This window comes from Podarcis bocagei, assembly GCF_964188305.1.
Source record: "Podarcis bocagei genome assembly, chromosome: 8".
Classification (NCBI taxonomy): domain Eukaryota; kingdom Metazoa; phylum Chordata; class Lepidosauria; order Squamata; family Lacertidae; genus Podarcis; species Podarcis bocagei.
The window spans coordinates 10904133-10931500 of record NC_138133.1 but is presented as its reverse complement, the minus strand read 5'-3'; the positions used below and the strand labels follow the sequence as shown (position 1 = coordinate 10931500).

At 46.4% G+C, this 27368-nt stretch overlaps 2 protein-coding genes across 11 annotated transcripts in view; one reads left to right on the top strand and one right to left on the bottom strand.

The window, feature by feature from the left end:
* Positions 1-27368, bottom strand: part of TERT (telomerase reverse transcriptase) — a gene marked incomplete at its 5' end in the record, with an annotated part of 87669 nt that overhangs the window by 5740 nt on the left and 54561 nt on the right. For 2 of the 8 annotated variants that reach the window (XR_014011035.1, XR_014011036.1), the window contains one exon: positions 19904-20491. The exons of 3 other annotated variants lie outside the window; for them this stretch is intronic. Of the gene's footprint in view, positions 1-13515; positions 14605-19903; positions 20492-21862; positions 21948-27368 lie in introns of those variants that run through there. 3 more of the 8 variants (XR_014011033.1, XR_014011034.1, XM_081206165.1) reach the window with 3 other exon arrangements.
* LOC308593676 (uncharacterized protein) lies at positions 767-23212 on the top strand. Of its 3 annotated transcripts, XM_081206186.1 has the most exons (13): positions 769-2374; positions 2423-3511; positions 5565-5705; positions 6483-6620; positions 8626-8807; positions 9180-9290; positions 10375-10487; positions 12710-12838; positions 13200-13350; positions 14839-15043; positions 19102-19261; positions 20812-20968; positions 22564-23212. In XM_081206186.1, the coding sequence occupies exons 1-13, from the start codon at positions 1921-1923 to the stop codon at positions 23041-23043; spliced, it is 3510 nt and encodes a 1169-aa protein (XP_081062312.1). In that variant the 5' UTR covers positions 769-1920; the 3' UTR covers positions 23044-23212. The 3 variants fall into 3 exon arrangements, with proteins under 3 accessions (XP_081062313.1, XP_081062312.1, XP_081062311.1); XM_081206187.1 differs by having other exon boundaries at positions 767-3511; positions 20928-20968; positions 22564-22640; XM_081206185.1 differs by having other exon boundaries at positions 769-3511.

The window sequence follows — 27368 nt, the reverse complement described above, 5'->3', positions numbered from 1 at the left end:
GGTTGGTAGTACAATAGCTTTCTAAACAAGCACTTTGGTTTCCCTGTGAATGTCCCTGTCCTCAAAGACTCTGCACTTCAATCGGGAGAAAGCTGCATTCGCAGAGCTCAGGCGATGCTGGATTTCAGCATCAATGTCAGCCCTTGTGGAAAGATAACTGCCCAGGTAGGAGAAGTGATCAACATTTTCCAATGTTACACCATTGAGTTGGATTTGTGGCGCTACAGAGGGGTTGTTTTTTGCTTGTTGGTGCAGCACTTTGGTTTTTGGGATGTTGAGTGATAGGCCAAGCTTATCATAAGCTTCTGCGAAGATATTTAGGACGGTTTGGAGGTCATCCTCTGAGCGTGCACATGCTAAGTTGTCATCAGCATACTGAAGCTCTATGATGGAAGTTGTGGTAACCTTACTCTTTGCTTTCAGCCTGCTCAGATTAAAGAGCTTTAATGATTTCTACTCCGGTGTGGAGTTTCCTTCCAATGAAGTGTAGGATCATGACAATGAAAATAATGAATAGAGTTGGGACAATAACACATCCCTGTTTAACACCTGATCCCACTGTGAATGGTTCACTTTGAGAGCCCTTGTTACCGGCGATTGTTGCTGTCATATCATAGAGGAGCCAAATGTTCACAAATTTATCTGGGCAGCCAATTTTCAGAAGGACAGTCCACAGGGTATTACAGTTTACAGTGTCAAAGGCCTTAGTCAGGTCAATAAATACCATACACAGGGGTTGGTTTTGCTCTCTGCATTTTTCCAGCCACAGCTAATAGAGAGATGCCTTTGATAGTTTCCACAATCTGTTTTCTCACCTTTTTAAAAGAGACTGATAATTTTGGCATCCCTAAAGTATACTTGGATCTCCTCTTTCTCCCAGATTTTTCCGATGAGCTTATGAAGTTGTTGTGTAAGGTCAATTCCACCCACTTTGAAGACTTTAGCAGGTATCCCATCAGGTCCGCTGGCTTTGTTGTTTTTCATTTGGTTAATAGCTGTACACAGCTCTCCCAGATCTGGAGAAACTGCAAGCTCATAGTGGGGTGAAATACCACTATGTGTATGATGTGGTACAAGATGGACTTGAATTGCGGTATTGTCAAACCAAAGACATGATAGCTGACATTCTGACCAAGAAACAGTTTTTAGAACCTTTGATGTTATTCCCGGAGGTTCATTTATTGTGCATGCAATTGTTACATTTTCTTGAGAAGGGGTTTGTGGGATAATCAACCTCATATAACCAACATGCTTAAGTCTAATTAATGCATGAAGGGGTTAATACCATAGAGTATGTTGTCCTGACAGGCTTAACTATCTACTTCCCCTCACCTTGGCAGGAACTAATAATCAAGCCTTTGTTCTCCCGTTTACTTGAGAAACTCGGCATGTGAAGAGGTTTGAGTTGGTCGCTCCAGCTCAACTGCATGGCCCACAGCATCCATTCTTGAGTTCCTATACCAATAATTTAGGAGCTTTCGCCGCTTTGTAACTAAGGTGAATATTACTGCCTGAGGAACCTTTTATGAAACACATGAACCTGACCTTTGAGGAGTGTGAAAGTAAACAATTTTTAAACTTACCAAACGTGTGGTCTTTTTCCTATGCTAGGGGAAACTTTGGGAAAGGTAATACAATTTAGAGTTTAGACAGAAAGGGTTAAATTATATCTTCACTGCTTCCAAGAGGTAAGATTTTTTCTGTTAACTTCAGTGCCTCATCTCAACTCTGTAATTTGTGTGGCTGTAGGTTGCTAGGTTGTTATATCTGCATTCTTTGGTGTGATGTCGCAGATGGAAGTTCCATCCATTGTTCAGAATACCTCTGCTGCTGCCCACCCCCCTGCTACTTACTTGGTCAGTTGCCTGGCTTCTAATATTGGAGAAATATGTGGTGAAAGGAAAAAAAGAGGTTGTAAAGATGGCAACTGATAAACCCAAAGGCAGTGTTGAAGAGTTTAAAGTAAAGATGGCAACTGATGAACTTGAAGGCAGCGTTGAAGAGTATAAAGTAAAGAAGGAAACTGATGAACCTGAAGGTGGCGTTGAAGAAGATAAAGCAAAGATGGCAACTGATGAGCCTGAAGGTGGCGTTGAAGAACATAAAGTAAAGATGGCAACTGATGAACCTGAAGGCGGCATGGAAGAATATAATGTAAAGAAGGCAACTGATGAACCTGAAGGCGGCGTTGAAGAGGATAAAGTAAAGAAAGCAACTGATGAACCTGAAGGCGGCGTTGAAGAGGATAAAGTAAAGAAGGCAACTGATGAACCTGAAGGCAGCGTTGAAGAGGATAAAGTAAAGAAGGCAACTGATGAACCTGAAGGCGGCTTTGAAGAGGATAAAGCAAGGAAGGCAACTGATGAACCTGAAGGTGGTGTGGAAGAGGATAAAGTAAAGACGGCAACTGATGAACCTGAAGGCGGCATTGAAGAGGATAAAGCAAAGAAGGCAACTGATGAACCTGAAGGCGGTGTTGAAGAGGATAAAGTAAAGAAAGCAACTGATGAACCTGAAGGCGGCGTTGAAGAGGATAAAGTAAAGAAAGCAACTGATGAACCTGAAGGCGGCGTTGAAGACGATAAAGTAAAGAAGGCAACTGATGAACCTGAAGGCGGCGTTGAAGACGATAAAGTAAAGAAGGCAACTGATGAACCTGAAGGCGGCGTTGAAGAGGATAAAGTAAAGAAGGCAACTGATGAACCTGAAGGCGGCGTTGAAGAGGATAAAGTAAAGAAGGCAACTGATGAACCTGAAGGCGGCGTTGAAGAGGATAAAGTAAAGAAGGCAACTGATAAACCTGAAGGCGGCGTTGAAGAGGATAAAGTAAAGAAGGAAACTGATGAACCTGAAGGCGGCATTGAAGAGGATAAAGCAAAGATGGCAACTGATGAACCTGAAGGCGGCGTTGAAGAGGATAAAGTAAAGAAGGCAACTGATAAACCTGAAGGCGGCGTTGAAGAGGATAAAGTAAAGAAGGAAATTGATGAACCTGAAGGCGGCATTGAAGAGGATAAAGCAAAGATGGCAACTGATGAACCTGAAGGCGGTGTTGAAGAGGATAAAGTAAAGAAAGCAACTGATGAACCTGAAGGCGGCGTTGAAGAGGATAAAGTAAAGAAGGCAACTGATGAACCTGAAGGCGGCGTTGAAGAGTCTAAGGTAAAGAAGGCAACTGATGAACCTGAAGGCGGCGTTGAAGAGTCTAAGGTAAAGAAGGCAACTGATGAACCTGAAGGTGGCGTTGAAGAGTATAAAGTAAAGATGGCAACTGATGAACCTGAAGGCGGCGTTGAAGAGTATCAATTAAAGCCTGCAACTGATGAACCTGAAGGTGGCGTTGAAGAGTATAAAGTAAAGATGGAAACTGATGAATCTGAAGGCAGTGATGAAGAGTACATAAGGCCCAAGTGGGAAAGTAAATTCCAGTACCTTTTAAGCTGTGCTGGATTTGTTGTGGGTCTTGGAAATGTGTGGCGTTTTCCATACTTGTGCCAAACCTATGGAGGAGGTAAGAGAAAACTCACCTTTTAATTGATTAGTTGCATGATTGTTCAGACTAAACTATGACAAGCGCCTATTGTTCTAAAATAATATGTGTTTGGGGTGTGCCACACCCCTCTAATCTCTGGATCCAGCAACTGTTAAAATTTAATCAGTGCTTTTAATTCTTGGAATAGCCAAGCTAGCCTCCCAGTGAGGTGTTAGTCTGGGTTGTGAGCCATTAAGGGAGATTAAGGGGCTCTATGTGAGATGGCAAAAAAAAGCCAGAGCTGGGAACAAAGGTGGCCTAAAATGGCTCTGCAGAGGCAGCTGTAAAGGTACTTAAATGTTGCGACTCTCCACCTGATGGCCTCATCTGTGACAGATGACAGCTAGAAGGAGGAGACTATCACAGGTTCTGTAAAAGGGAGGGGTCCTTTTTCTTTTTGGTTTGAGAAATTCATTGCTAAATAAAACAAAAAATAATGCCATTTACATCCTGCTCTTCCTTCTGATTGACAGATGGCTATGTGCCCAGAGCAAAACAACAAGACAGAGAAATTGGGAAAGATATGTCCCTAATTTTTCTGTTAACTTCAATGCCTCACTGCAACTCTGATTTGCATGCAGCGCTTAATAGTATTACTGAATAACTTACAACCCAAGCTTTAAGTCTTGTTGGAATTGTTATCTATTGTTACTGATTGATTTGGTTTCACTGCAGGGATTAGGGTCTGAGTTATTTACTTTCTCTGACTAAACGGACATGGATTTTTATTTTTATTTAAATTCTATTGGCAAGAAACATGAAAAACAAATAGTCTTGCTTCTAGGCAACTGTGACAATAAGAGTTCTTTAAATGTTTCTGTGCTTTGACTCTGATAAATGATTTTAAAATGTGTATTATTCCTTGTTGAAAAGTGAAGAGATTAGAAACAAGCTACTTTGTCCAAGAGCAACTTCCTTTGCAGCATCATTCCTGGTTGTAACTTTTTGCCAATCTCTTCTTCTTCTCAAGGAAAGCAGATAATTTACACCTGAGAACGTAGACCAAGGGAGATATGAACACCTGAGTTGACTCTAGCTGATTTCCCTCAAAGTTGATTCTCCCCCCCACCCTACATTCCAGATTTTTTTTTAAAAAAATGAAAAAAACTAGCTAAAATGTAAGTGCAAAAACAGCAGCAAGGAACTCTCAATCAATGAAGCAGCATTTTTTTCATTACTTTTACCTTCTACATCTCTCACTGCAGGTCTAATTTATGCAGGTTAATCCCCACCAATTAGATGCACTTTCAATGCATGCCACAGTAAAAAAACACAAAAAACCCTCTAACAATTAGTTGTATATTATTGCCTTTTTGCACAGACCCTAAGCGGGAGGACATGATTAGCTCACTCCACAACACCTCCCTGCCCCTCATATTGTTTGCATGGGGGCGGGGACAGTCCCGATTTGAATCTGAAATCAACATCACAGCTTCCCCAATGGAGGAAGTTAATGATCATTAGCTGTAGAACCCTTGTCCCTTCATGGAAAAATTCTCAAGAGCCACAATGGGGTGCCATAGCAGTTAAGGTAGCACCCCCAGGTTTTCTTACCCCCAGTTTATCACCATATGGGGGGAAAATCCTCTCTCAATCAACTGTTACAGCTTTTTTGCTTTACTTAATAATTATTTTATGTACAACATACTTACCTAACAGATGCTGCTGGTATAAAGATAATGCTAGTAGAAAGTTAGAGGTGGAGGAGGGCATGAGCAGTGGCACAGTGTGTGGAGCCAAGGGGTAGAATTCTGAGGGAACACAACCAGGCACCCCCCCCCAGGCATTGGCTTCCCCACCCTGGTGAAGGATGCAAAGCAGTCCAGGCCCATGGAGCACAGGGAGGGGACAAGGGGCATCCCCAGTGTGGCCTGGCCTGGCCAGACATGCCCCTGCAGGCAGCTGGCACAGCAAGGCCCCACTTGGCTGGAGATGTGCTCTGTCAGTGTCAGGGGCTTGCCTGCACTGGGTGCCAGCAACCCACGCTAAGCCACTGTTATGAGCTAACTGTGCTTGGAAATTGTGTTTCTAGGAGCATTCCTGATTCCATACATCATCGCGTTTCTGTTGGAAGGCACCCCTATATTTTTTCTTGAATTAGCTGTAGGGCAACGCATGAAAAAAGGCAGCATTGAAGTCTGGTGGCACATCTCACCTTACCTGGGAGGACTGGGTAGGTTTCTGCAACTGCCTTTACTTGTGACTATACAATCTTCTAATCATTGCTCCTTCCTGGAAATGCATGGGCTCCATGAGGCTGTAATAGCAAACCCATTAGCAGTAGGGTAAGAGATAAAGGACCCCTGGACAGTTAAGTCCAGTCAAAGGTGACTATGGGGTTGCAGTGCTCATCTCGCTTTCAGGCTGAGGGAGCCCGTGTTTGTCCTCAAACAGCTTTCTGGGTCATGTGGCCAGCAGGACTAAACCGCTTCTGGCGCAACGGAACACTGACAGAAACCAGAGTGCACAGAAACGCCGTTTACCTTCCCGCCACATCTACTTGCACTGGCATGCTTTTGAACTGCTACGTTGGCAGGAGCAGGGACAGAGCAACGGGAGCTCACCCCGTCTTAGGGATTTGAACCGCTGACCTTCTGATTGGCAAGCCCAAGAGGCTCAGTGGTTTAGACCACAGTGCTACCCGCATCCCAGTAGTGGTAAACTCAGGCAGTTGCATGCCTATGGAAGATAAACAGAGCCACTCAGGGGCAACCTGTGTGATTTCACCACCTGAGGCAAAATGGGAATTGCCTTCCTCCCGCCCCACTGCTTAGTTTGTTAGCACCAACATTTAATTCACAGAGCAATATTGTTTTCCAGACTGCCAGAGTTCAGGTAGTAATTGGATTTGATCTTTCCATTGTGTGAATCAGACTCTTGCAATATGTATGTTAAAAAGCAATTTTCTTTGTTCATGCCAAATCTGAGTGTGCTTGTATATATTCCACAGGTTACACTTCTGTGATAGTGTGCTTCCTAGTAGTTCTCTATTACAATATGCTTTTGGCCTGGATTTTGTGGTATTTTATAAACTCTTTCCGAAACCCGTTACCTTGGATTTCCTGCCCAACAGATACCAGCAAACCAGGTGAGTTCCCAAGTCTCTTGCTGCTTTCTGTTATTAGTATCTGCTTTTCTATGTATCCTTCAATCACTGCATTAAATTGTTTGTCCAACTCTGCCACAGTCAGCAACTGTCAGACCCAGGTGTGTTCCTGCCATGCCTCCTTTGGCCCTAGCCACAGATTGGGATAAGCAAGGTCTAGACACAAAGCCCTACAGGTGCCCATTTTTCTGTGTAGGCTATGCACACATTATCAGCTGTGTCTGTGTGTCAGGTTGCATTTGTGCACACCAGAGACGGGATGGGGGTGTTTGTACCCAATGTGCATTACTTGCTTCATTTCCCCTCCCGCTTGCAATCCTGCCATTTACCGTTCATGGTGCTATCATCTGTGCATACGCTGTTACACACCTCAGCTGAACTGCACATCAAATGTGGCTTAAGTATTCTTTTTGGGTTGAAGCTGGTTTGATGGAAAACACACACAATAGCAGCATTTATCAAAAATCTCCAGGCTCGCTCTACATCTTTGGTAATGTTGTATGTCTCTGGATTCAAAATCCACCATTGGGAGCGCACTAGGGCAAGAGTAAATGGTAATGTGTGGATGCAATTCTTCTCTTCTCCTCTTGCATAAAAAAGCACAGATAAGAAGGGGGGGTTAGCTCCCCCTCCTACCCAGATGCACTGCACTTTAAATTGACCTCTCCCCCCCAAGCCCTGCTCTTCAGAGCAAGACTCACCTAGTTAGGCTGTGTCCTCATGAACATGTGTCTGCAGTTGCATCCTGTGACCATACACCCCAAATCTTACAGCTCCAAAAGGACAGAATTACAGAGAAAGCAGCACTTGTAAGTTGTACCAAAAGGGAATAGGATATGAACTGAGAGAAGCACTTGGTAATGCAGCAGAGGTAGAATAATAATAATATTTTTATTTATACCCTGCCCATCTGAAAGAAGCAGCAGTAAGTTCATGTTTAAGGCCTAGCTTGGTTTAATAATGGTTTAAAGTGCTGTGTAGATGGGGCCAATAGCTTAAAGCAGGTGTGGTGGATCTTCACGCCCTCCAACTCTTACTGCACTACGACTCCCACGATCCCTGGCCCTAGGCCATGCTTGCTGGGGCTGATGGGAGTTGTGGTTCAATGACAGCTAGAAGTCCAAAGGTTCCCCACTCCTGGCTAGTTTACTAGTTATGCCAAAGCAAGAGCTTCCTGTGCAGAGAGAACTGATGCCCGAAGAAAGGCCCCCTTCCCTTTCATGGAATAGCTTCAAGAGGATGAGGCACATATCCATTCACCTGGGGCTGTGCCTGGTTGCATCCCTAACACAAATATATGTAGGGCTAGAGAGTTTTGTTCCAGGCTTGGTCTGGAAGAGCTGAGGTGAAGCATCTCCTCTTGATGTCATTCTTTTGGGAAGCCCTGTTTGTCAATCAAGAGGAGGCTATTCCCCAAACTAAACAATACCTCATTCTAGAACTCCAGAGGAGAGGGGTTTATGGTAGGTTCACACTTTCCTTAAAAACAAAACAAAACATGGAATGGAGTTTTTAAAATGTAGTGGCGCTGTGGGTTAAATCACAGAGCCTAGGACTTGCTGATCAGAAGGTAGGCGGTTCAAATCGCCGCGATGCGGTGAGCTCCCGTTGCTCGGTCCCTGCTCCTGCCAACCTAGCAGTTCAAAAGCACATCAAAGTCCAAGTAGATAAATAGGCACCACTCCGGCGGGAAGGTAAACACGTTTCCGTGCACTGATCTGGTTTGCCAGAAGCGGCTTAGTCATGCTGGCCACATGATCCGGAAGCTGTACGCCGGCTCCCTTGGCCAATAAAGCGAGATGAGCGCCGCAACCCCAGAGTCGGCCCCAACTGGACCTAATGGTCAGGGGTCCCTTTACCTTTATACCATCTGCACGCTCAATTGGTACAGAATGGGACAACTGCATATTCCTGACTGTCAGGATCCTTTCCAACTCTTCTATGATTCTATCTGTTTTGATAATGCCTTCTGTGCTTGTTATTTCAGAACTTATTGAAGAATGTAACAAAAGCACACCTACCAATTATTTCTGGTATAGGTACACTTTAAACATAAGCACGGATATTACAAACAGTGGTCCGCTTCAGTGGTGGCTGGTTTTATGTTTGGCAGCCTGCTGGTTACTTGTGTTCATTTGTACAGTACGAGGAATTGAATCAACTGGAAAGGTGAGCAGGGATTATTACCAGACACCTGTATTTCACTGACCTGGTCCTTACTGAGGTGGTAAAGCCATCTTTAGACTGCACCACGTGAGACAGAAGGCAGCTCACATGAACGAATGTTCTATCATATTTTTAAAAGGCACCTGCCCATTGAAAACTAATGAGTCTGGGAGGAAGCTAGGTTAGAATCCATATGCAGGAGGGTTTTTTTTTGCATGTATTTGATCATCTTATTACCTGCCTACAGTCAGAAATGGTACAGTCCAGACAGAAAATAGAATATTATCTATCTTAAGTGCTCATATATTTCATGGTGTTGTCTTCACCTGTTCCTGACACTCACTTTTTTCTTCTCTGCTTTGTTCTTCCTCTTAGGCAGTATATGTTACAACTGCATTTCCTTACCTAATTCTAACATTATTCCTTCTTTATGGAGTGACTCTCCCAGGAGCCTTTCACGGATTAGTGTACTTCATGACTCCTAATGCAAGTATTTATTCAATTGATCCTTGGTGTTCCAGATGATGTACAGAAAATCTGACTTGGTCTTTTAGAGGTGGCTTTGAACTTTTAATAATAATAATAATAATAATAATAATAATAATAATAATAATAATAATAATAATTTATACCCTGCCCATCTGGCTGACTTTCCCCACCCACTCTGCAATACACCATTAAATATAAAAAACTTCCCTAAACAGGGCTGCCTTCAGATGTCTTTTAATGTCTGCTTATTTCCTTCACATCTGAAGGGAGGGCATTCCACAGGGCGGGCGTCACTATCAAAAAGGTCCTCTGTCTGGTTCCTGTAGCCTCACTTCTCGCAATGAGGGAACCGCCAGAAGGCCCTCGGCGCTGGATCTCAGTGTCCGGGCTGAACTTTCCTCCATGCTGCTTCTTTGTTTACCACTTAATACTAGTTGGGATCCACACATATTCTGGCAATTGTACTTTGTTAACTCCCTCTAGAATCTATGAAGAACAGAAACGTGTGTAAAAATGCCCTTTTCTAGAACTTACGAATATAGGCAACCCTGGGTCAAATCTTATTTTTCAGCAGACAGGGCAGAACTACACTTCATTGTGCAAGCATGGGGTGTCCCAGTTCTGTATTTGACTTGTTATGCTGGGGCGAATGCAGAAATGGAGAGATGCATTTGCAGAGGAAGCCAGTGGGCAGGTACTTAATCCTCCCTATGCCCACCAATTCTTCCCTACAAATGCTCCCCTGGGCTGCTTTTTGTTTCTCCGTCTGACAGGGTCCAAGACTGGAAGATGTGCAAGTGAAGGTAAAAGCACTCTAGTGAGCATTTGTAAGGGACTATCGCCAAACATGGAAAGAGTTAAGCGCTCTCTCCTACACACTGATAACAAATTCAGCCCAGCAGGCAGTTTGTGAAACACTTGTTTGCCAGTATAATGCATTGTTCTGTTCTGAATTTGTTGAATTCAGAAAACACACTAATTTTCCACTGCTTGCCAGGAAGGCCTGTATCAGTGAAATATACACAGGAATTATGAGACTAATAATGTTTTTAGCCCTGATATCTCCCTGTCTCTCTCACAGCTCAAGAAGATCAACAATCCACGTGCCTGGCTTGATGCAGCCACCCAGATTTTTTCCTCTCTTTCTTTAGGATGTGGGGGACTCATAGCATATTCAAGCTACAACCCATCAAAGTAGGTATAATCTTGCAGTTTTGTTAGCTTTCGCTCACAATGTGGAGAGGAGTTGTTTGACGCAGTCAAATTGACTTCTATGAGATAGCGCCTCAGTGATCTCTGGAGACAAGACTCAATTCTCATTCAACCCACACTGGAGCCCAGGAAAAGCGGTTGGCTCTGTTCTCTTGATGTCTCCCTGTGTGAGTCCCAAAGATGCCCTTTATTGTTCTTTCTGCAATGTCAGAGTTGGGCAGATGCCCCAGTACACAGGCTGTCGCACACAAGCAGCGGTAGGTTGCATACGCATGTCTTCGTGTGAAGATCTTCACATTGTCTGCAGGAAGGATGGGAGTGAATGTGGAAGTGGGAAAAGTCCAGCTAAGTTTGAGATGCAATACTTTATGATGAATGAGTCCCACTGAAGTCAGCTGCAGAGCCCTGACTTGAGACCCCACAGCCACCCCCTCGTTGGAAATAACTCACACAAGGATACGGATATTAGGTTTATGTTATTGGGCAAATTATGTTATTGGCCACAACTTTATTGAAATTACAGAATGTGAGCAGTATTGGCTTAGGCATTGATTGGACCTGACTATATCTGACTCCTGCCCATTGTGCAGGAAGTCCAGTAAGGGTAAGCCACCGGTAGATGGAGCCCTGTCGATGCGAACCAACTCAAGCTCACCCTGGTGTTCCCGTCGGGGTCATGTCAAGGCCTTAGCCCCCCAGCTGGGCTTCAGACTAGATCAACACCCCCGGGTTCCCTTAATGGAATACCCTTAAGCATGGAGGGGCAGGTGATGGCCACACCTCCCCTCCCCCACACAAGGTCAAACAATGCCTAGCCGCAACCCTAACTACCGTATTTTTCGTCCCATAGGACGCTCCGTCCCATAGGACGCACCCAGTTTTTTGGGGGGGAAACAAAGGAAAAAATTTTACCTTTTATTTTCCCCCCAAAACCAGGTCGGGGAAACCGAACGAGGTTGAGGAACAGCGGGATGATGGCGCTGCGCCTCCCTGCTGTCCCCCGAGCTTGTGGGGCTGGCCGATGTCTGCCCAGCGCGAGGGGCGCTCTGCTTCAGGGTGTCCCTCGCGCCGGGCGGCAGGCTGCTATCCGCATCGTGGGGAGCCCTGCGGGAAACTCCTGCAGGGCTCCCCACGCTGCGGATGTCTGCCCGGCGCGAGGGGCGCTCTGCTTCAGGGCGCCTCTTGCGCCGGGCGGCAAGCTGCTATCCGCAGCGTGGGGAGCCCTGCGGGGAACTCTGCTTCAGGGCGCCCCTCACGCAGGGCAGCAGGCTGCTGGATGTCTTCCCGAAGCGCCGGGCACTCTGCTTTCAGCGTGCCCGGCGCTCCGGGAAGCAGGCTGCTGTTTGCAGCCTAGACAGCCCTGCGGGAACTCTGCGGGCTGCCTAGGCTGCGGATGTCTTCCTGAAGCCTGGAGAGCGAGAGGGGTCGGTGCGCACCGAAAGCCTGCATTCACCCCATAGGACGCACCCAGATTTCCCCTTCATTTTTGGAGGGGAAAAAGTGCGTCTTATATGGCGAAAAATACGGTAAGTAGTGACGATTGCTACGAGGTAGGCGAAAACCAAGTGGCCAGTGCCAATTTGCTAAGTGGAAAAATTCCTACCAGGCCCCTCGGACAACCAAGGCGACCAACCGAAGTCCATAGCAAGGCCATAGCCTAACCTGCAAAATAGGGAGGGAGGGCGGGTGATTGAGGAAGCGAGCCAAAGAGGAAGTCCTCTGGCTCGCTCCTCCGTTTAAACGGCCCGGCCATGCCCCCTGACCAGCGGGGGTTGGCTGGCCGGGCTCTGACATGGCCGGGATCCCCTAGGCAATGGGGGACAAAGTCCCCCGCCCCCGGTGGGGAGTGGGTGGCCACGCGGCCACGCTAGGAAGTGGAGCAGATTTATGATTAATGAGTCCCACTGAAGTCAGCTGCAGAGCCCTGACTTGAGAGTTTTTATTTTTGATCAGAAGGCAAGTGACTGAGGCGGCTGCTTGTTCTCAATATAGCTTTACTCCATAAAGTTCCTGTGAGTATAAAACAGCATCATGCCATCTGTCTACTATTGCTATTTTTTACTGTTCTGGGATTGAAAATATTAAGTGAAGAGTAGATTACAAGTACTTCAAATAAAATAATAAATGTATAACATTAGAAGTTACAGACTCGGTGCTGGCCTTTGTAACATTTAATTGGGTTGCTATGTACTTGTTTTTCCTAGTAATGACTGTGAAATGGATGCTGTCATGATAGCAGGAATAAACTCTTTGACTTCTTTGTTTGCGTCAATCCCAGTTTTTTCAATTCTGGGATTCAAAGCAACAATGGCCTATGAAGAATGTTTGGAAAGGTGAGCCATTCAAGTTTCACAGTTAGGAACCAATTTAAGGTGTTGGTCCAAGCCCTCTGTTCACAATTTGTTTTGTTTTTCATTGTCTAAAATTTAGTGTCATTTCTCTCCCCCCCCCTTTAAACCAGTTTAGGGGACCCCAGAGGGCAGAATTAAAATAAGATTGTAGCATAGAACACAAAGTATACAATCCTGCATGTTCCATGTGCATAATCATTAATTCAGGTATACAGGCAACTTCCTTTTTGTGTGGGGGTTGTGTTCTGCCCTGGCCTGCCCCTATTTGAAGCAAATTGCTGTTGTTTTTCTTAGGGACTGTGGCAATGCAAATAATTCGTACCATTCCTGACTTTACTGACAGAAATGTTAAATACATCACCAAGGCTTTCAGGAACGAAAGCATCACTGTAGACAGCGGCACATTTTGGCTCAGTTACTTGAACGGAACGGATATCAATAAACTTACATCTCTCAACCTGGCAAATTGTGATCTCCAATATTTCCTTGATCAGGTATCGTACTCCATTACAAAATGATCCAGTTGTAAAAGTACAGTATGCACTGATTTTGTAGTCGCCAAAACAATACCACTTTCTGGGGCTATTGCCACAGACACGGCATTAGTTCCTGATGGCATTCATATGCTCTTTTTCTGCCAAGGCACCTATTTTGCGGTTTTTGCCATGACAGGTAGTGCATTGAGTAGGGAGCAGTAGGGTGGCAGAAGTGGGGCTAGGTTGCTCTCCCAGCTTCCCAAAAGTGCACATTGTCATTGCTTATGGAGGAGGACAAGGCGAGGGTGGCTGCTGCGGCAGAGCCAATCCGCTGCTCCTGTTGCAGCATGTGCACCATGCCAACCTCCCTGCCGCCTTGCTCCTCTCCTTCACATCGGCATGTGGTATTTTGGGAAGCCAGGTGAGCAATGCAACCTCACCTGAGAGGAAGCGATGACAGACAACACTGACTGTGTCAACAGCTTTGTTATGAATGAATGGAGCTTCCTTCTCTGGTCACATTCCATGAAGGTTTCTGCAGCTTCCACTGCATTTTTCTGTAGTTTCTCTGCTGGACCTCTGCCATGCTGCAAGGTGGTCACAGCCCTGGCTCTTCAGCTACCTTTGATGTGATGGCCCAGGCAGGAAATTCTTTCAGAAGTGCTGTGTTTAGCTCTTTGGCTTCATACAAGCTGCTCTGTCTCTGGTAAACAAGCTTGTTACTCTGCCCATATGTATGAGTGCACAGAGACCACAAGTTGTTTGCCTGGTTATCTCCGAAGAAACACAATCTACCACCCCCCCTACAACTACTGTTACTGGGGTGTTCCATAGCAACTTTTTTAGCCACAAATACTTGCACACAGAAGATGGGGCTCAGGGTACCCACCAAAACTCTAGTCCAGCTTGAGAAGTTTCCCCTTATAATTCTGCAGAGACACACAGAAACCATACCTGTGTCTGCACGTATGAGCATGAAAAGAACTACAGAAAGCAACCTGTGAGCTTAGGTGGCTGGTTTTTTTATTATTTTATTACCATTCCTTCACCCTTAGATCCCAGGGCAAGTGACAATAATTTAAAATGCAACACTAAAAACAGATTACGGCAACTTAATACCACTGCGCTGCTCTGGTTCACCAGAAGTGGCTTAGTCATGCTGGCCACATGACCCGGAAGCTGTATGCCGGCTCCCTCGGCCAATAAAGCGAGATGAGCTCCGCAACCCCAGAGTCGGCCACGACTGGACCTAATGGTCAGGGGTCCCTTTACCTTTACCTTTATGGTGAGTCCTAAAAATGCACATCTCAGGTGCCGAAGGTCAAGGTCAAAAGGGTTTTTTGTTTCACCCACCCACCCCAATATGAACTTGTCATTGGTAATGGCTGTATGTTATTCCAGATGATGGCTAAATGTTGAGTAATACAACATTTTGCCTCTGCATTAGAATAAATGACACTCAGAAATCAATCTGACAGTTTTTACCATTATTTGTGAATTTTGCAGAGTGTTTCTGGAACCGGCTTGTCCTTTATTGTGTTCACTGAAATCGTCATTAAGATGCCTGGATCAAACACTTGGGCGATTATGTATTTTCTTATGCTGTTCAGTCTTGGTATATCTTCCGTTTTTGGACTCGTTCAAAGTATCTTGACGCCTTTCACAGAATCTCCCATTGTGTCTAGATACATATACAAAGAGGCTATATGTGGTAAGGCATCTTCCTAAAATCCTTTTCTTTGCTGATAACAATGCTCAAGAGTAATACGGTGCTTTACTCGGTTCAAAGTGCTTCACCTACATTATTTCAGCAATCAAAAACAACAACAGCTTAACATTATCTCTGTATTGCAGGTTGGGGCTGAGATAGGGTTCGTGGGCAAGACAGTATTTCGATGGGGGAATATCCTGGCTCATTTCTCAGTCTTATAGTTGCTACTGTTGTTTCAAGATACGTTCTTTCCAGTTTCATTAGCCTCCCCAGGGAGGTTTGGCTGCCACCTTCATTATAAATCTTTAGGTGCCAGGCAAAAAAAGTTCCTCTTCAACCAGATCTTGGGCTAATTCTATGGCCTTTTAAATGTGTTTGTGGGAGCGGGGGTGATTGTTTCATTTCTGTTCTATTTATTTTGTGCTTTTATCCTGTATTTTTATCTTGTGAACTGCCCTGATATCTCTGAAGGGCACTATATAAATTAAATTAATCCAGCTGTGGCTGGAAGGTTACGTGGGAGCCGGTTGAAGTTAAATCCTTCGAAGACAGAGGTCCTCTGGCTGGGGCGGGACGATATGGGATCGAGGGGGCAACTCCTATCTCTTGCGGGGGTGCAATTAGTGTCAGCACCGTCCGTTAAGAGTTTGGGTGTAATCTTCGATACCTCCCTCTCTATGGAGGCGCAGATTACAGCTATAATAATAATAATAATAATTTATTTATACCCTGCCCATCTGGCTGGGCCTCCCCAGCCACTCTGGGTGGCTTCCATAAAAAATAAAAATACAGTAAAATATCACACGTTAAAAACTTCCCTGAACAGGGCCGCCTTAAGATGTCTTCTGAATGTCAGGTAGTTGTTTATCGCTTTGACATCTGCTGGAAGGGCGTTCCACAGGGCGGGCGCCACTACCGAGAAGGCCCTCTGCCTGGTTCCCTGTAGCTTTGCTTCTCGCAATGAGGGAACCGCCAGAAGGCCCTCGGCGCTGGACCTCAGCGTCCGGGCAGAATGATGGGGGTGGAGACGCTCCTTCAGGTATACTGGACCGAGGCCGTTTAGGGCTTTAAAGGTCAGCATCAACACTTTGAATTGTGCTCGGAAACGTACTGGGAGCCAATGTAGGTCTTTCAAGACCGGTGTTATATGGTCTCGGCGGCCGCCCCCAGTCACCAGTCTAGCTGCCGCATTCTGGATTAGTTGTAGTTTCCGAGTCACCTTCAAAGGTAGCCCCACGTAGAGTGCATTGCAGTAGTCCAAGCGGGAGATAACCAGAGCATGCACCACTCTGGCGAGACAGTCTGCAGGCAGATAGGGTCTCAGCCTACGTACCAGATGGAGCTGGTAAACAGCTGCCCTGGACACAGATTTGACCTGTGCCTCCATGGACAGCTGTGAGTCCAAAATGACTCCCAGGCTGCGCACCTGGTCCTTCAGGGGCACAGTTACCCCATTCAGGACCAGGGAATCCTCCACACCTGCCCGCCTCCTGTCCCCCAAAAACAGTACTTCTGTCTTGTCAGGATTCAACCTCAATCTGTTAGCCGCCATCCATCCTCCAACCGCCTCCAGACACTCACGCAGGACCTTCACCGCCTTCACTGGTTCTGATTTAAAAGAGAGGTAGAGCTGGGTATCATCCACATACTGATGAACACCCAGCCCAAACCTCCTGATGATCTCTCCCAGCGGCTGTATGTAAATGTTGAAAAGCATGGGGGAGAGGACAGAACCCTGAGGCACCCCACAAGTGAGAGCCCAGGGGTCTGAACACTCATCCCCCACCACCACTTTCTGAACATGGCCCAGGAGGAAGGAGCAGAACCACTGTATGACAGTGCCCCCAGCTCCCAGCCCCTCTAGATGGTCCAGAAGGATGCTATGGTCAATGGTATCAAACGCCGCTGAGAGATCCAGCAGAACTAGGAAACAGCTCTCACCTTTGTCCCTAGCCCGCGGGAGATCATCAACCAGTGCAACCAAGGCAGTTTCAGTCCCATGATGAGGCCTGAATCCCGACTGGAAGGGATCCAAATGGTCCGCTTCTTCCAGGCGTGCCTGGAGTTGTTCGGCAACCGCTCGCTCAATCACCTTGCCCAGGAATGGAAGATTTGAGACTGGGCGATAGTTGGCCATCGTGGCCGCATCTAAAGATGGTTTTTTAAGAAGCGGTTTAATAACCGCCTCTTTCAGCGGGTCTGGGAAGGCTCCCTCACAGAGGGAGGCATTCACCACCCCACGAAGCCTATCGCCCAGTCCTTCCCGGCTAGCTTTTATAAGCCAGGATGGGCAAGGATCCAGGAGACAGGTGGTTGGTTTCACTCGTCCAAGCAGCCTGTCCACATCCTCGGAGGTAACAGATTGGAATTGATCCCACTCAACTTGACTAGACAGAACTCTAGCACTCTCCCGCCCCGGTCCTGCTCCCACGGTGGAGTCTACTTCTTCCCGAATCTGAGCGATTTTATCTGCAAAAAACTTTGCAAAATCATTGCAGGAGAACATGTGGCCCGTACTGGGCCCCGATGTAGCAGGTGGTTCCGCTAAATTGCGGACCACCTGAAAAAGTCTCCTGCTGCTGTTTTCTGCAGATGCAATAGAGGCGGTGAAGAAATTCTTCTTCGCCGTCGCTATCGTCACTTGGTAGGCTCGACGTTGAGCTCTAACCTGTGTCCGGTCAGATTCGGAATGAGTTATCCGCCACCGGCGCTCTAGCCGTCTCAACGATTGTTTCATTGCCCTCAGATCCGTGGAAAACCACGGGGCTGTCCGGGCTCCATGCAATCGGAGAGGGCACTTCGGAGCCAAACAGTCAATAGCCCTGGTTAACTCCACATTCCAGCGGGCCACCAGGGAATCAGCTGAAAGGCCATCAACATGGGATAAAGCATCCCCTACCACTCTCTGGAAACCATTTGGATCCATTAAGTGGCGGGGGCGGACCATCCGAATTGGTCCCATCTCCCTGCAGAGGGGATGGGTCGCAGAGAAGTCCAGTTGCACCAGGAAGTGATCTGACCATGGCACTTCTTTCGTTTCACAAAGGCGGCATTTTTTCATCTCCGCCAAGCTAAGCAGTTGGCCCCTTATCTCTCTCGCCCTGACCTAGCCACTGTGATCCATGTGACGGTCACCTCCAGACTGGATTATTGTAACTCGCTCTACGTGGGGCTGCCCTTGAGACTGACCCAGAAACTCCAGCAGGTGCAGAATGCCGCGGCGAGACTCCTTATGGGGTCTTCGCTGCGAGATCACATTCATCCGGTACTATACCAGCTGCACTGGCTCCCGGTGGAGTACAGGATCAGGTTTAAGGTGCTGGTTTTAACCTTTAAAGCCCTATACGGCCTAGGACCCTCGTACCTACGGGACCGCCTCTCCTGGTATGCCCCACAGAGAAACCTACGGTCTGCAAATAATAACATCCTCAAGGTCCCAGGCCTCAGAGAGGTTAGGCTGGCCTCAACTAGAGCCAGGGCCTTCTCGGCTGCGGCTCCAATCTGGTGGAATGCTCTGTCACAAGAGACTAGGGCCCTGCGGGACCTGACATCTTTCCGCAGGGCCTGCAAGACAGAGCTGTTCCGCCAGGCCTTTGGTCAGGGCGCAGCCTGACTCCCTCCTCTGGCAACCTGCACAGAATTTTGCTTAATTGATTGCCATCAATTTGATTTTAATTAATTTTTACAATGAAATATTTTTAGATTGTGTGACTATTTGACTGTTTGATTGTTTGATTGTTGTTAGCCGCCCTGAGCCCTGGGTTTCGGCTGGGGAGGGTGGGATATAAATAAAAATTATTATTATTATTATTATTATTTTATTATTAAACAGTAATAACAACAATAACAATAATCTGGTGAGCAGAAACTGTACAGTCTTAATGATGCCACATTGCACCCATTAACCATTAAGGATAGGTGAGTGGCAAAACTTGGGTGTTTGGCATGAACAGAACAGACATGTTGGGATTGATTATAAACGCACATGTAAACACCAATGGTTAGGTTTTCTTTTATTTCATTTGTGTAAATTGACTAATGAATGTTGTTGTCTGTAGGTTTAATATGCCTTACTGCCTTTCTGCTGGGCCTGCTTTTTGCTCTGAGATCAGGAAACTACTGGCTTGAGATGTTTGATGCCTATGCTGGGACCTTGCCTTTGCTCATCATCACTTTCTTTGAACTGATCGGTGTTGTATATATTTATGGAATAAAAAGGTATGGCTATGTTTCTTCGCATATTTATCTGGATAAGCCCTTAGGTGCACAAGCAACTCAAGGCAGATGAACACGTCAGGCTGTATTCATCACTAAGCATTTCTATTGAGAAATGAACACACTATGGAGAAGCTAGGCGGTTCAACAGAACTACTGATTCAGCATAACCCAGTGAAACTTAACTGCAGATTTGTTTAGACAAATTCTGCAATGCCTTAAAATTCTCAGCAAAATTAGCCTAATCCACCTACATCTTGTAATGTAAATCAGGATTTTTTAGTGATGGAGTGCCTTGCCCCCCCCCCCCGGCCTGCTCCCCCACTTACATGGAAACTAACTCTAATGCTTGAAGAGGGTTTACAAGGTAAACTGGTGTCTAATCTGGAGTGCTTCAGACTGCTTTAGTGAGTTGTGTTTCAAAACTGAATACTCATCCATGGGGGGAGCCATTATGTTTAATATGAGGGGCATACAGTCGCCAACAGCCATTGCTGTTTGAAGTGGTATGGCCCAGGACCCAGATTTACCAGCCCCCCCCCATCATAGGGATCATGAGAACCAAGCCCATTGATAAGCTGGTGAGGTGTGACACTTCCATTTCCGTCCTTTATCCTGTGAAAACAACACTCTAGGCAAGAAAGCTTTATTTAGTCTATTTATTTAGAAAAGCATTTTTGTACTGCCAAATAAAACACTGAGGTGATGCACAACATAAAATACAATTACGGTACAAGCAGTACCAATAATTATGGAAGTGGCTGGCTAATCAAAACATTAAAAAGCAATGAAGGCCTGATCTTTAAGAGAGGCAGGAAAGTAAAAAGTGAGGGTGTCTGCCAGATCTCTTACTGGCCTAGGTGCAGCAAGAGATACCTGGTTATTGTATTTGAAGTATAAACCATGTACCCCTGCTTAGAAATAAATTCCATTGCATACAGTGGGAATACGATTCCAGCTAAGGTTTGCAGCCTTATGCATAATTTGGGGATATACACCCCAAAATTTGCAATAAGATAAAGGTTTCCTATCTGTTGTGTTTAATTCATTTGTGTAAAAGATCATTTGATTTTGGAGGGTGCATATGGCCTTCTTAACAGCCCAAGCAGCTGTCAGAGAGGATAGATCTCTATTTGAGGTAGTCCTTGATTTTAAAATCCCTCTGGTTTAAAAGATTAAGAACTCTAGGCAGGGAGAGCAGAGGCCTCAAAGTTTCCCACCAGCAGTTAAAACCTGGAAAGGAGACGGAACAGGCTAGCTGGTCAGTCTTCCCCACTATGGAGACATGTAATACATTTCTATTTCAGTCACAGAAATCATTTCTAAATTAGTACAGAAACATTTTATGCCAGCCTGAAACCTCTTTTGTTTGTGTTTCCCTCTTTTGAGTGATGCTTATGTAGCTGCTCTACTTGTTCCTGCTTTCATCAAGTGATGAGCAGGCATGCTGTCAGAGGAGAAACAGAAGTTTAGCTGGCTTCATTTTTTAATAAGGTTGCATGCAAGTGAATTGTCCACAGATCACTCATTAAATGTATCCATTTCATTAACAGATTCAGTGCAGATGTGAAAGATATGATAGGAAGACCACTAAAAGGCTATTGGAAGGCAACATGGCAATTTTTCTCCCCAGTGATAATGTTCCTAATTTTTTTGTCCTATGTACTAGTTGAGCCACCATCAAAGTACTATACTTGGAACCCAAATTATGTAAGTTACCTTTATACAAGTCATTACTAGTCTTTCCCTAATTTGCATTCATGGGGGGGGGGATTGAGCTCTCACTCCAATCTTGCTGCTATGAACTCCTGAATTGATAAAGATTCTCTGCTTAAGCACAGAATTCCTGGGCTATCACCGATGGTTCACTAGGGCTTACAGGGGGTCCTGCAGCTAATTAACCTCACCAGATTTTTAATGCTGGATTTTTTTAGATATGCTGTAAGCCACCCAGAGTGGCCAGGGAAACCCAGTAAGATGGGCGGGGTATAAATAATAAAATTATTAAGTATAATCAACTGAGGATGCTTTATGTTGGCCTTTTTATTTAATGTCCTGCTACTTTTGTTTCAGCCGGACATTTAATAAATGGTTTTACATTTTGATTTTATTACTCTGCTGTAAGCTGCTCTAAGAGCATTCCTGAAGAGCAACTTAAAAGCAGGTTGAATTAACAGACATCCTCTTCACACCAAGCCTAAAGATGCCATCAGTCATATACTACAGCCCACCAAGGGCTTGACAGTGATCCTGGCTCTTGCCATCTAGGACACCAAGCTAAAACAGGCTTTACAGAACCCTACATGCCTGCTGGGCTGTTTTCTTCTTTGTGGGGCACAGGAGGTGTGTGTCTGCTGTACGTGTAGTGAGCCAGCAAACTTGCGTATGAACCTATTACAAGATGGTATTGCCTGGAGAAAGACAGTCAGGGTGTGTATCCACAGTAGTGGACAGAGGAGGAATGACCGCTGGGGGTGGGACGCAGAAAGGAGTGCCATAGCGCACCTGTAGCAGCAAACATGCTTTTTCTGTATCGGTCTCTACTGTCACAGTAGGCGCTGTAACTCTCTAATGGTTTGACTTTACCCACAAAGGCACACTCTTACACTGACCAGTCCCAGATCTGTTCAGCTTCATGAGTTTTCAGATGATCAGCCTTGATGATAACTGTTTGCTATCACGTCCCAGTCTACATAAAAGCAGAGAGATTTTACCATTTGGTGTGACAGGAGTGAACATTCATAAAAAAATTGTTTTTTTTAGATACAACATGCCACTAGCACAATGGGACTCCCCTCCTCCTCCTCCCATGGCATCCCAAAATTTGCTCCAGAGCAAGCACCCCCAAACTCGGCCCTCCAGATGTTTTGGGACCACAATTCCCAACATCCCTGACGACTGGTCCTGTTAGCTGGGAATGATGGGAGTTGTAGTCCCAAAACATCTGGAGGGCCGAGTTTGGAGATGCCTGCTCCAGAGGGATTGGGAAATCCCTAGAAGGTATTTAGGAGGTGCACCAGTGGAGAAGAGAACATCCCATCATGTGAGGAGACATCCTTGTGCTGCTGAAGCCATAGTCTTAGCCCTACACCGCATGCAACTCAGGAGTCTTCCCTTTCCCTTTTGGAGTGATGCCAACCTTTGCTTAGCTCCCACTTTGAAGTATTAACAAGCTGTAATTCCTGTCTTCACTTACCTGGGAGCAATCCTCATTTAACTTGATGGGATTTGCTTCTGAGTAAACACATAGAAAATTGTGCTGTTTAGTGTGGTTTCATGTCTCCCAACATTCATTTCTCCCAAAGGTATATTTTCCTGCAAAAGAGCAAAAAAAGTATCCTCCCTGGGCTGTCGTCATCTCTATCATGCTGGAAAGTGTACCATGTTTGCTGATCCCTTTCGGAGCCATTTACCAACTTTGGAGAATCGTACTGAAAAGGAAACAGCTACAAATAATACATCCAGACACCAGCACTGGTATCCTTGGTATCACCAGTAGCACCAGTAGCACTGGTATCCCTGGTATCAGCAGTAGCATTGGTATCCCTGGTATCACCAGTAGCACCGGTAGCACTCGTATCCCTGGTATCACCAGTAGCACCGGTAGCACTGGTATCCCTGTTATCACCAGTAGCACTGGTATCCCTGGTATCACCAGTAGCACTGGTATCCCTGGTATCACCAGTAGCACTGGTATCCCTGGTATCCCTGGTATCACCAGTAGCACTGGTATCCCTGGTATCACCAGTAGCACTGGTATCCCTGGTATCACCAGTAGCACCTGATCTTAACTTTTGTTTCAGCAATCTGGTCACCCTTGTTTTCCCCATCCTATCCTGACCATTAAACCCCCCCACACACATGTATCCTCAAATTTAAGGTATTCAATCAGTAAGAATGTAAGGATTTCTATGTAAAACCGTTTTTTCAATAAATGCATCTTTATATATAGCACTCAAGACTGTTCATAATACATAACACATAATTATATTGTAAGTCTTACCACGCCAACCGTATAGGGCAGGTCCACATTCTTATCCCTATATTGCAGGTGTGGGGGCTGAATCTGAAAGAAGTGCTTTGCCTAAGGCCATTCGGTGCATGAGATTTAGAAAGGGGGAAACTGCTAGGGGCTGATTACAAAATGATGACATTATAAGTGGACAGAACATGGTACAGTGGTACCTCTGGTTACAGATGCTTCAGGTTACAGACTCCGCTAACCCAGAAATAGTACCTCGGGTTAAGAACTTTGCTTCAGGATGAGAACAGAAATCGCGCGGCGGCGGTGTGGCGGCAGCGGGAGGCCCCATTAGCTAAATTGGTACCTCAAGTTAAGAACAGTTTCAGGTTAAGAATGGACCTCCAGAACGAATTAAGTTCTTAACCCGAGGTAGCTCTGTAATTCCACGGATCTTTTCAGGCACTACCATTACAATACACACACACACACAAATAATAACTGGAATTTAGAAGGCACAACTCATTAAGTCACAAATTGTATTTTCTAAATTGGAGATCTGAGTCTTTTTAATGATGATTTCCCCTATAGCCAATAGAACATCCCATTTATTTGTAGAAACGTAAACTAGTTTAGACAGAATCAGTACTTTATTTATATCTAACCACCTGAACTCGGCCATGCCATTCATCCTTCATACAGATTGTTCAGATTTACCAAGTGAATGGGCCATTACCAAGAAAGATACAACAACTGTTCTTGCTAAAAGGCCATGTGCAATACAGTAATAGTCTCAAACATGCAAATGATCTGAGGATTACCGAGCAAAGGTTAAGCAGAGCGCCCCACGCTTTGGGCAGATATCCGCAGCCTAGGGAGCCCTGCAGGAGTTCCCGTGACTGGGGGGGTAATTTTTTTTCTTTATTTCCCCCCAAAAAAACTAGGTGCGTCCTATGGGACGGTGCGTCCTATAGGGCAAAAAATACGGTATATAAAACGAAATTATATGGCTCAAATCTGCAACAAGGCTCTCTAAAAATAGTTCAATGCCCTCGAGAATCTCAAATACATGTAACAGATTAGCTTTTATTGCAAGAACTATGCCCCTCAAAAGTACAAGGGAAATAATTTTATTTGTTTAACAAAAATTATATACGGCTTGGTTGTAATAAAATCTCTACATGATTTATAAGCCCAACTTACTGGACTGTTTTAAGGATTACAAATATAATGCATTGCAAAATGCTTTGCAGCTCTGACAAGTTCTTTATAAATACTAGGTGCTATTTACTCCAACAGTAATTTTGAACACGGGTATTAGAGTCACTTAAATGTGACTCATTAGCATGACTGCACTTTGCTTGTGGCAGAGGACTCCTTTGCATACTGAGGCGGCAAGCCAAACCCAAGGCAGCCACCTGACAGGGTTTTCTGGAAGGAGGGCAGTCAGGGTAATCTCTGTACCAGTTGGGTGCAGCAATTGGGCTCACATCAGGCCTGGTGCTATCACATGACACGCAAGGGACCAGGTTGGCCTTCCCTCCATTTGGGGGCTTTCTGCTGACTGCTGTTGCTGGGCGTCCTGCCAACAGCACTTTGCCCATCTAGTGAACAGAAGGGGACGCTTTGCACCAGCAGTGATACTTGTGAAACACAATGGTGGCAGCTGGCTGGCGTAGCTGTCAGAGCCGAATGGAGAGACAACTATGGTGCAAGGGAGAAGAATTGGGGTACAGTGGTGCCCCGCAAGACGAATGCCTTGCAAGACGAAAAACTTGCTAGACGAAAGGGTTTTGCGTTTTTTGAGTTGTTCTGCAAGACGAATTTCCCTATGGGCTTGCTTCGCAAGACGAAACATCTTGCGAGTTCTTGCAAGTTTGTTTGCTTTTTCTTAAAGGCGCTAAGCCGCTAACAGCCGCTAAGCCGTTAATAGCCGCTAAGCCGCTAATAGCCGCTAAGCCGCTAATAGCCGTGCTTCGCAAGACGAAAAAACCGCAAGACGAAGAGATTCGCGGAACGGATTAATTTTGTCTTGCGAGGCACCACTGTATTTTGTTCCCTACAACCCATATATGACACACAAGGCTCCTCTTATTGCCTGTATGGCAATACATACATCTATCTCTTGACGTTTGTGCATGTCAACATCTCTTGTCGCCATGGCATGTGTTTTCAGACCCTGGAAAGTGCTCCTGAGTCTTGAAATCATGCTGTTAAAGCTGGGTTTTGACCTATGGCTCAGTTATGTGTGCATGTGCATCACTTGGTTGGTCTGCACTTGATAACCAGCTTCTGATGTGAGAGGCAATTACATTGCAAGCTCAGAGGCGTAGGAAGGTCAGGTGGTACCTGGTGCAGAAAATTTCTTGTCACCCACCCATTGATATTTTTTTTGCCTGCAAAAATGGTTTTACTTTGGGTTTCCCCATCCACTCTGAGTGAGGGGGTGTCCTAGCTTCATGCAGGGCAGACTGGGGTGTGTGGCTTAGTGAGGGGGGGGGGTGTCCTAGCTTCATGCAGGGGAGATGGGTGTGTTGCTGAGTGAGGGGGTGTCCTGGCTTCATGCAGGGGAGACTGGGGTGTTTGAGTGAGGGGGTGTCCTAGCTTCATGCAGGGAAGACGTGTGTGTGGCTGAGTGAGGGGGTGTCCTAGCTTCATGCAGGGGAGACTGGGATGCTTGACTGAGGGGGGGTGTCCTAGCTTCATGCAGGGGAGACTGGGGTGTGTGACTGAGTGAGGGGGTGTCCTAGCTTCATGCAGGTAAGACTGGGGTGTGTGAGTGAGTGAGGTGTCCTTGCTTCATGCAGGGAAGACGGGGGTGTGTGACTGAGTGAGGGGGTGTCCTTGCTTCATGCAGGGAAGACTGGGGTGTGTGACTGAGTGAGGGGGTGTCCTAGCTTCATGCAGGGGAGACTGGGGTGTGTGGCTGAGGGGGGGTGTCCTAGCTTAATGCAGGGGAGACTGGGGTGTGTGGCTGAGTGAGGGGGTGTCCTAGCTTCATGTAGGGAAGACGGGGGTATGTGGCTGAGTGAGGGGGTGTCCTGGCTTCATGTAGGGAAGACGGGGGTATGTGGCTGAGTGAGGGGGTGTCCTGGCTTCATGTAGGGAAGACGGGGGTATGTGGCTGAGTGAGGGGGTGTCCTAGCTTAATGCAGGGGAGACTGGGGTGTGTGGCTGAGTGAGGGGGTGTCCTAGCTTAATGCAGGGGAGACTGGGGTGTGTGGCTGAGTGAGGGGGTGTCCTGGCTTCATGCAGGGGAGACGGGTGTGTGGCTTAGTGAGGGGGTGTCCTTGCTTCATGCAGGGAAGACTGGGGTGTGTGACTGAGTGAGGGGGTGTCCTTGCTTCATGCAGGGAAGACTGGGGTGTGTGACTGAGTGAGGGGGTGTCCTAGCTTCATGCAGGGGAGACTGGGGTGTGTGGCTGAGTGAGGGGGTGTCCTGGCTTCATGCAGGGGAGACGGGTGTGTGGCTGAGTGAGGGGGTGTCCTGGCTTCATGCAGGGGAGACGGGTGTGTGGCTTAGTGAGGGGGTGTCCTAGCTTCATGCAGGGGAGACGGGTGTGTGGCTTAGTGAGGGGGTGTCCTAGCTTCATGCAGGGGAGACTGGGGTGTGTGACTGAGTGAGGGGGTGTCCTGGCTTCATGTAGGGAAGACGGGGGTATGTGACTGAGTGAGGGGGTGTCCTTGCTTCATGCAGGGAAGACGGGGGTATGTGGCTGAGTGAGGGGGTGTCCTTGCTTCATGCAGGGGAGACTGGGGTGTGTGGCTGAGGGGGGGTGTCCTAGCTTAATGCAGGGGAGACTGGGGTGTGTGGCTGAGTGAGGGGGTGTCCTGGCTTCATGCAGGGGAGACGGGTGTGTGGCTTAGTGAGGGGGTGTCCTAGCTTCATGTAGGGAAGACTGGGGTATGTGGCTGAGTGAGGGGGTGTCCTGGCTTCATGTAGGGAAGACGGGGGTATGTGGCTGAGTGAGGGGGTGTCCTGGCTTCATGTAGGGAAGACGGGGGTATGTGGCTGAGTGAGGGGGTGTCCTAGCTTAATGCAGGGAAGACTGGGGTATGTGGCTGAGTAAGGGGGTGTCCTAGCTTCATGCAGGGGAGACTGGGATGCTTGACTGAGGGGGGGTGTCCTGGCTTCATGCAGGGGAGACT

Bases quoted from the DNA above. Each gene is read 5' to 3' on its own strand.
- LOC308593676 (XM_081206185.1), top strand. From the start codon at position 1,921: ATGGCAACTGATAAACCCAAAGGCAGTGTTGAAGAGTTTAAAGTAAAG. The intron at 6,621-8,625 runs GTGAGTTCCCAA...TTGTTATTTCAG, and splicing joins AACAGATACCAGCAAACCAG to AACTTATTGAAGAATGTAAC. The intron at 8,808-9,179 runs GTGAGCAGGGAT...TCTTCCTCTTAG, and splicing joins GAATTGAATCAACTGGAAAG to GCAGTATATGTTACAACTGC.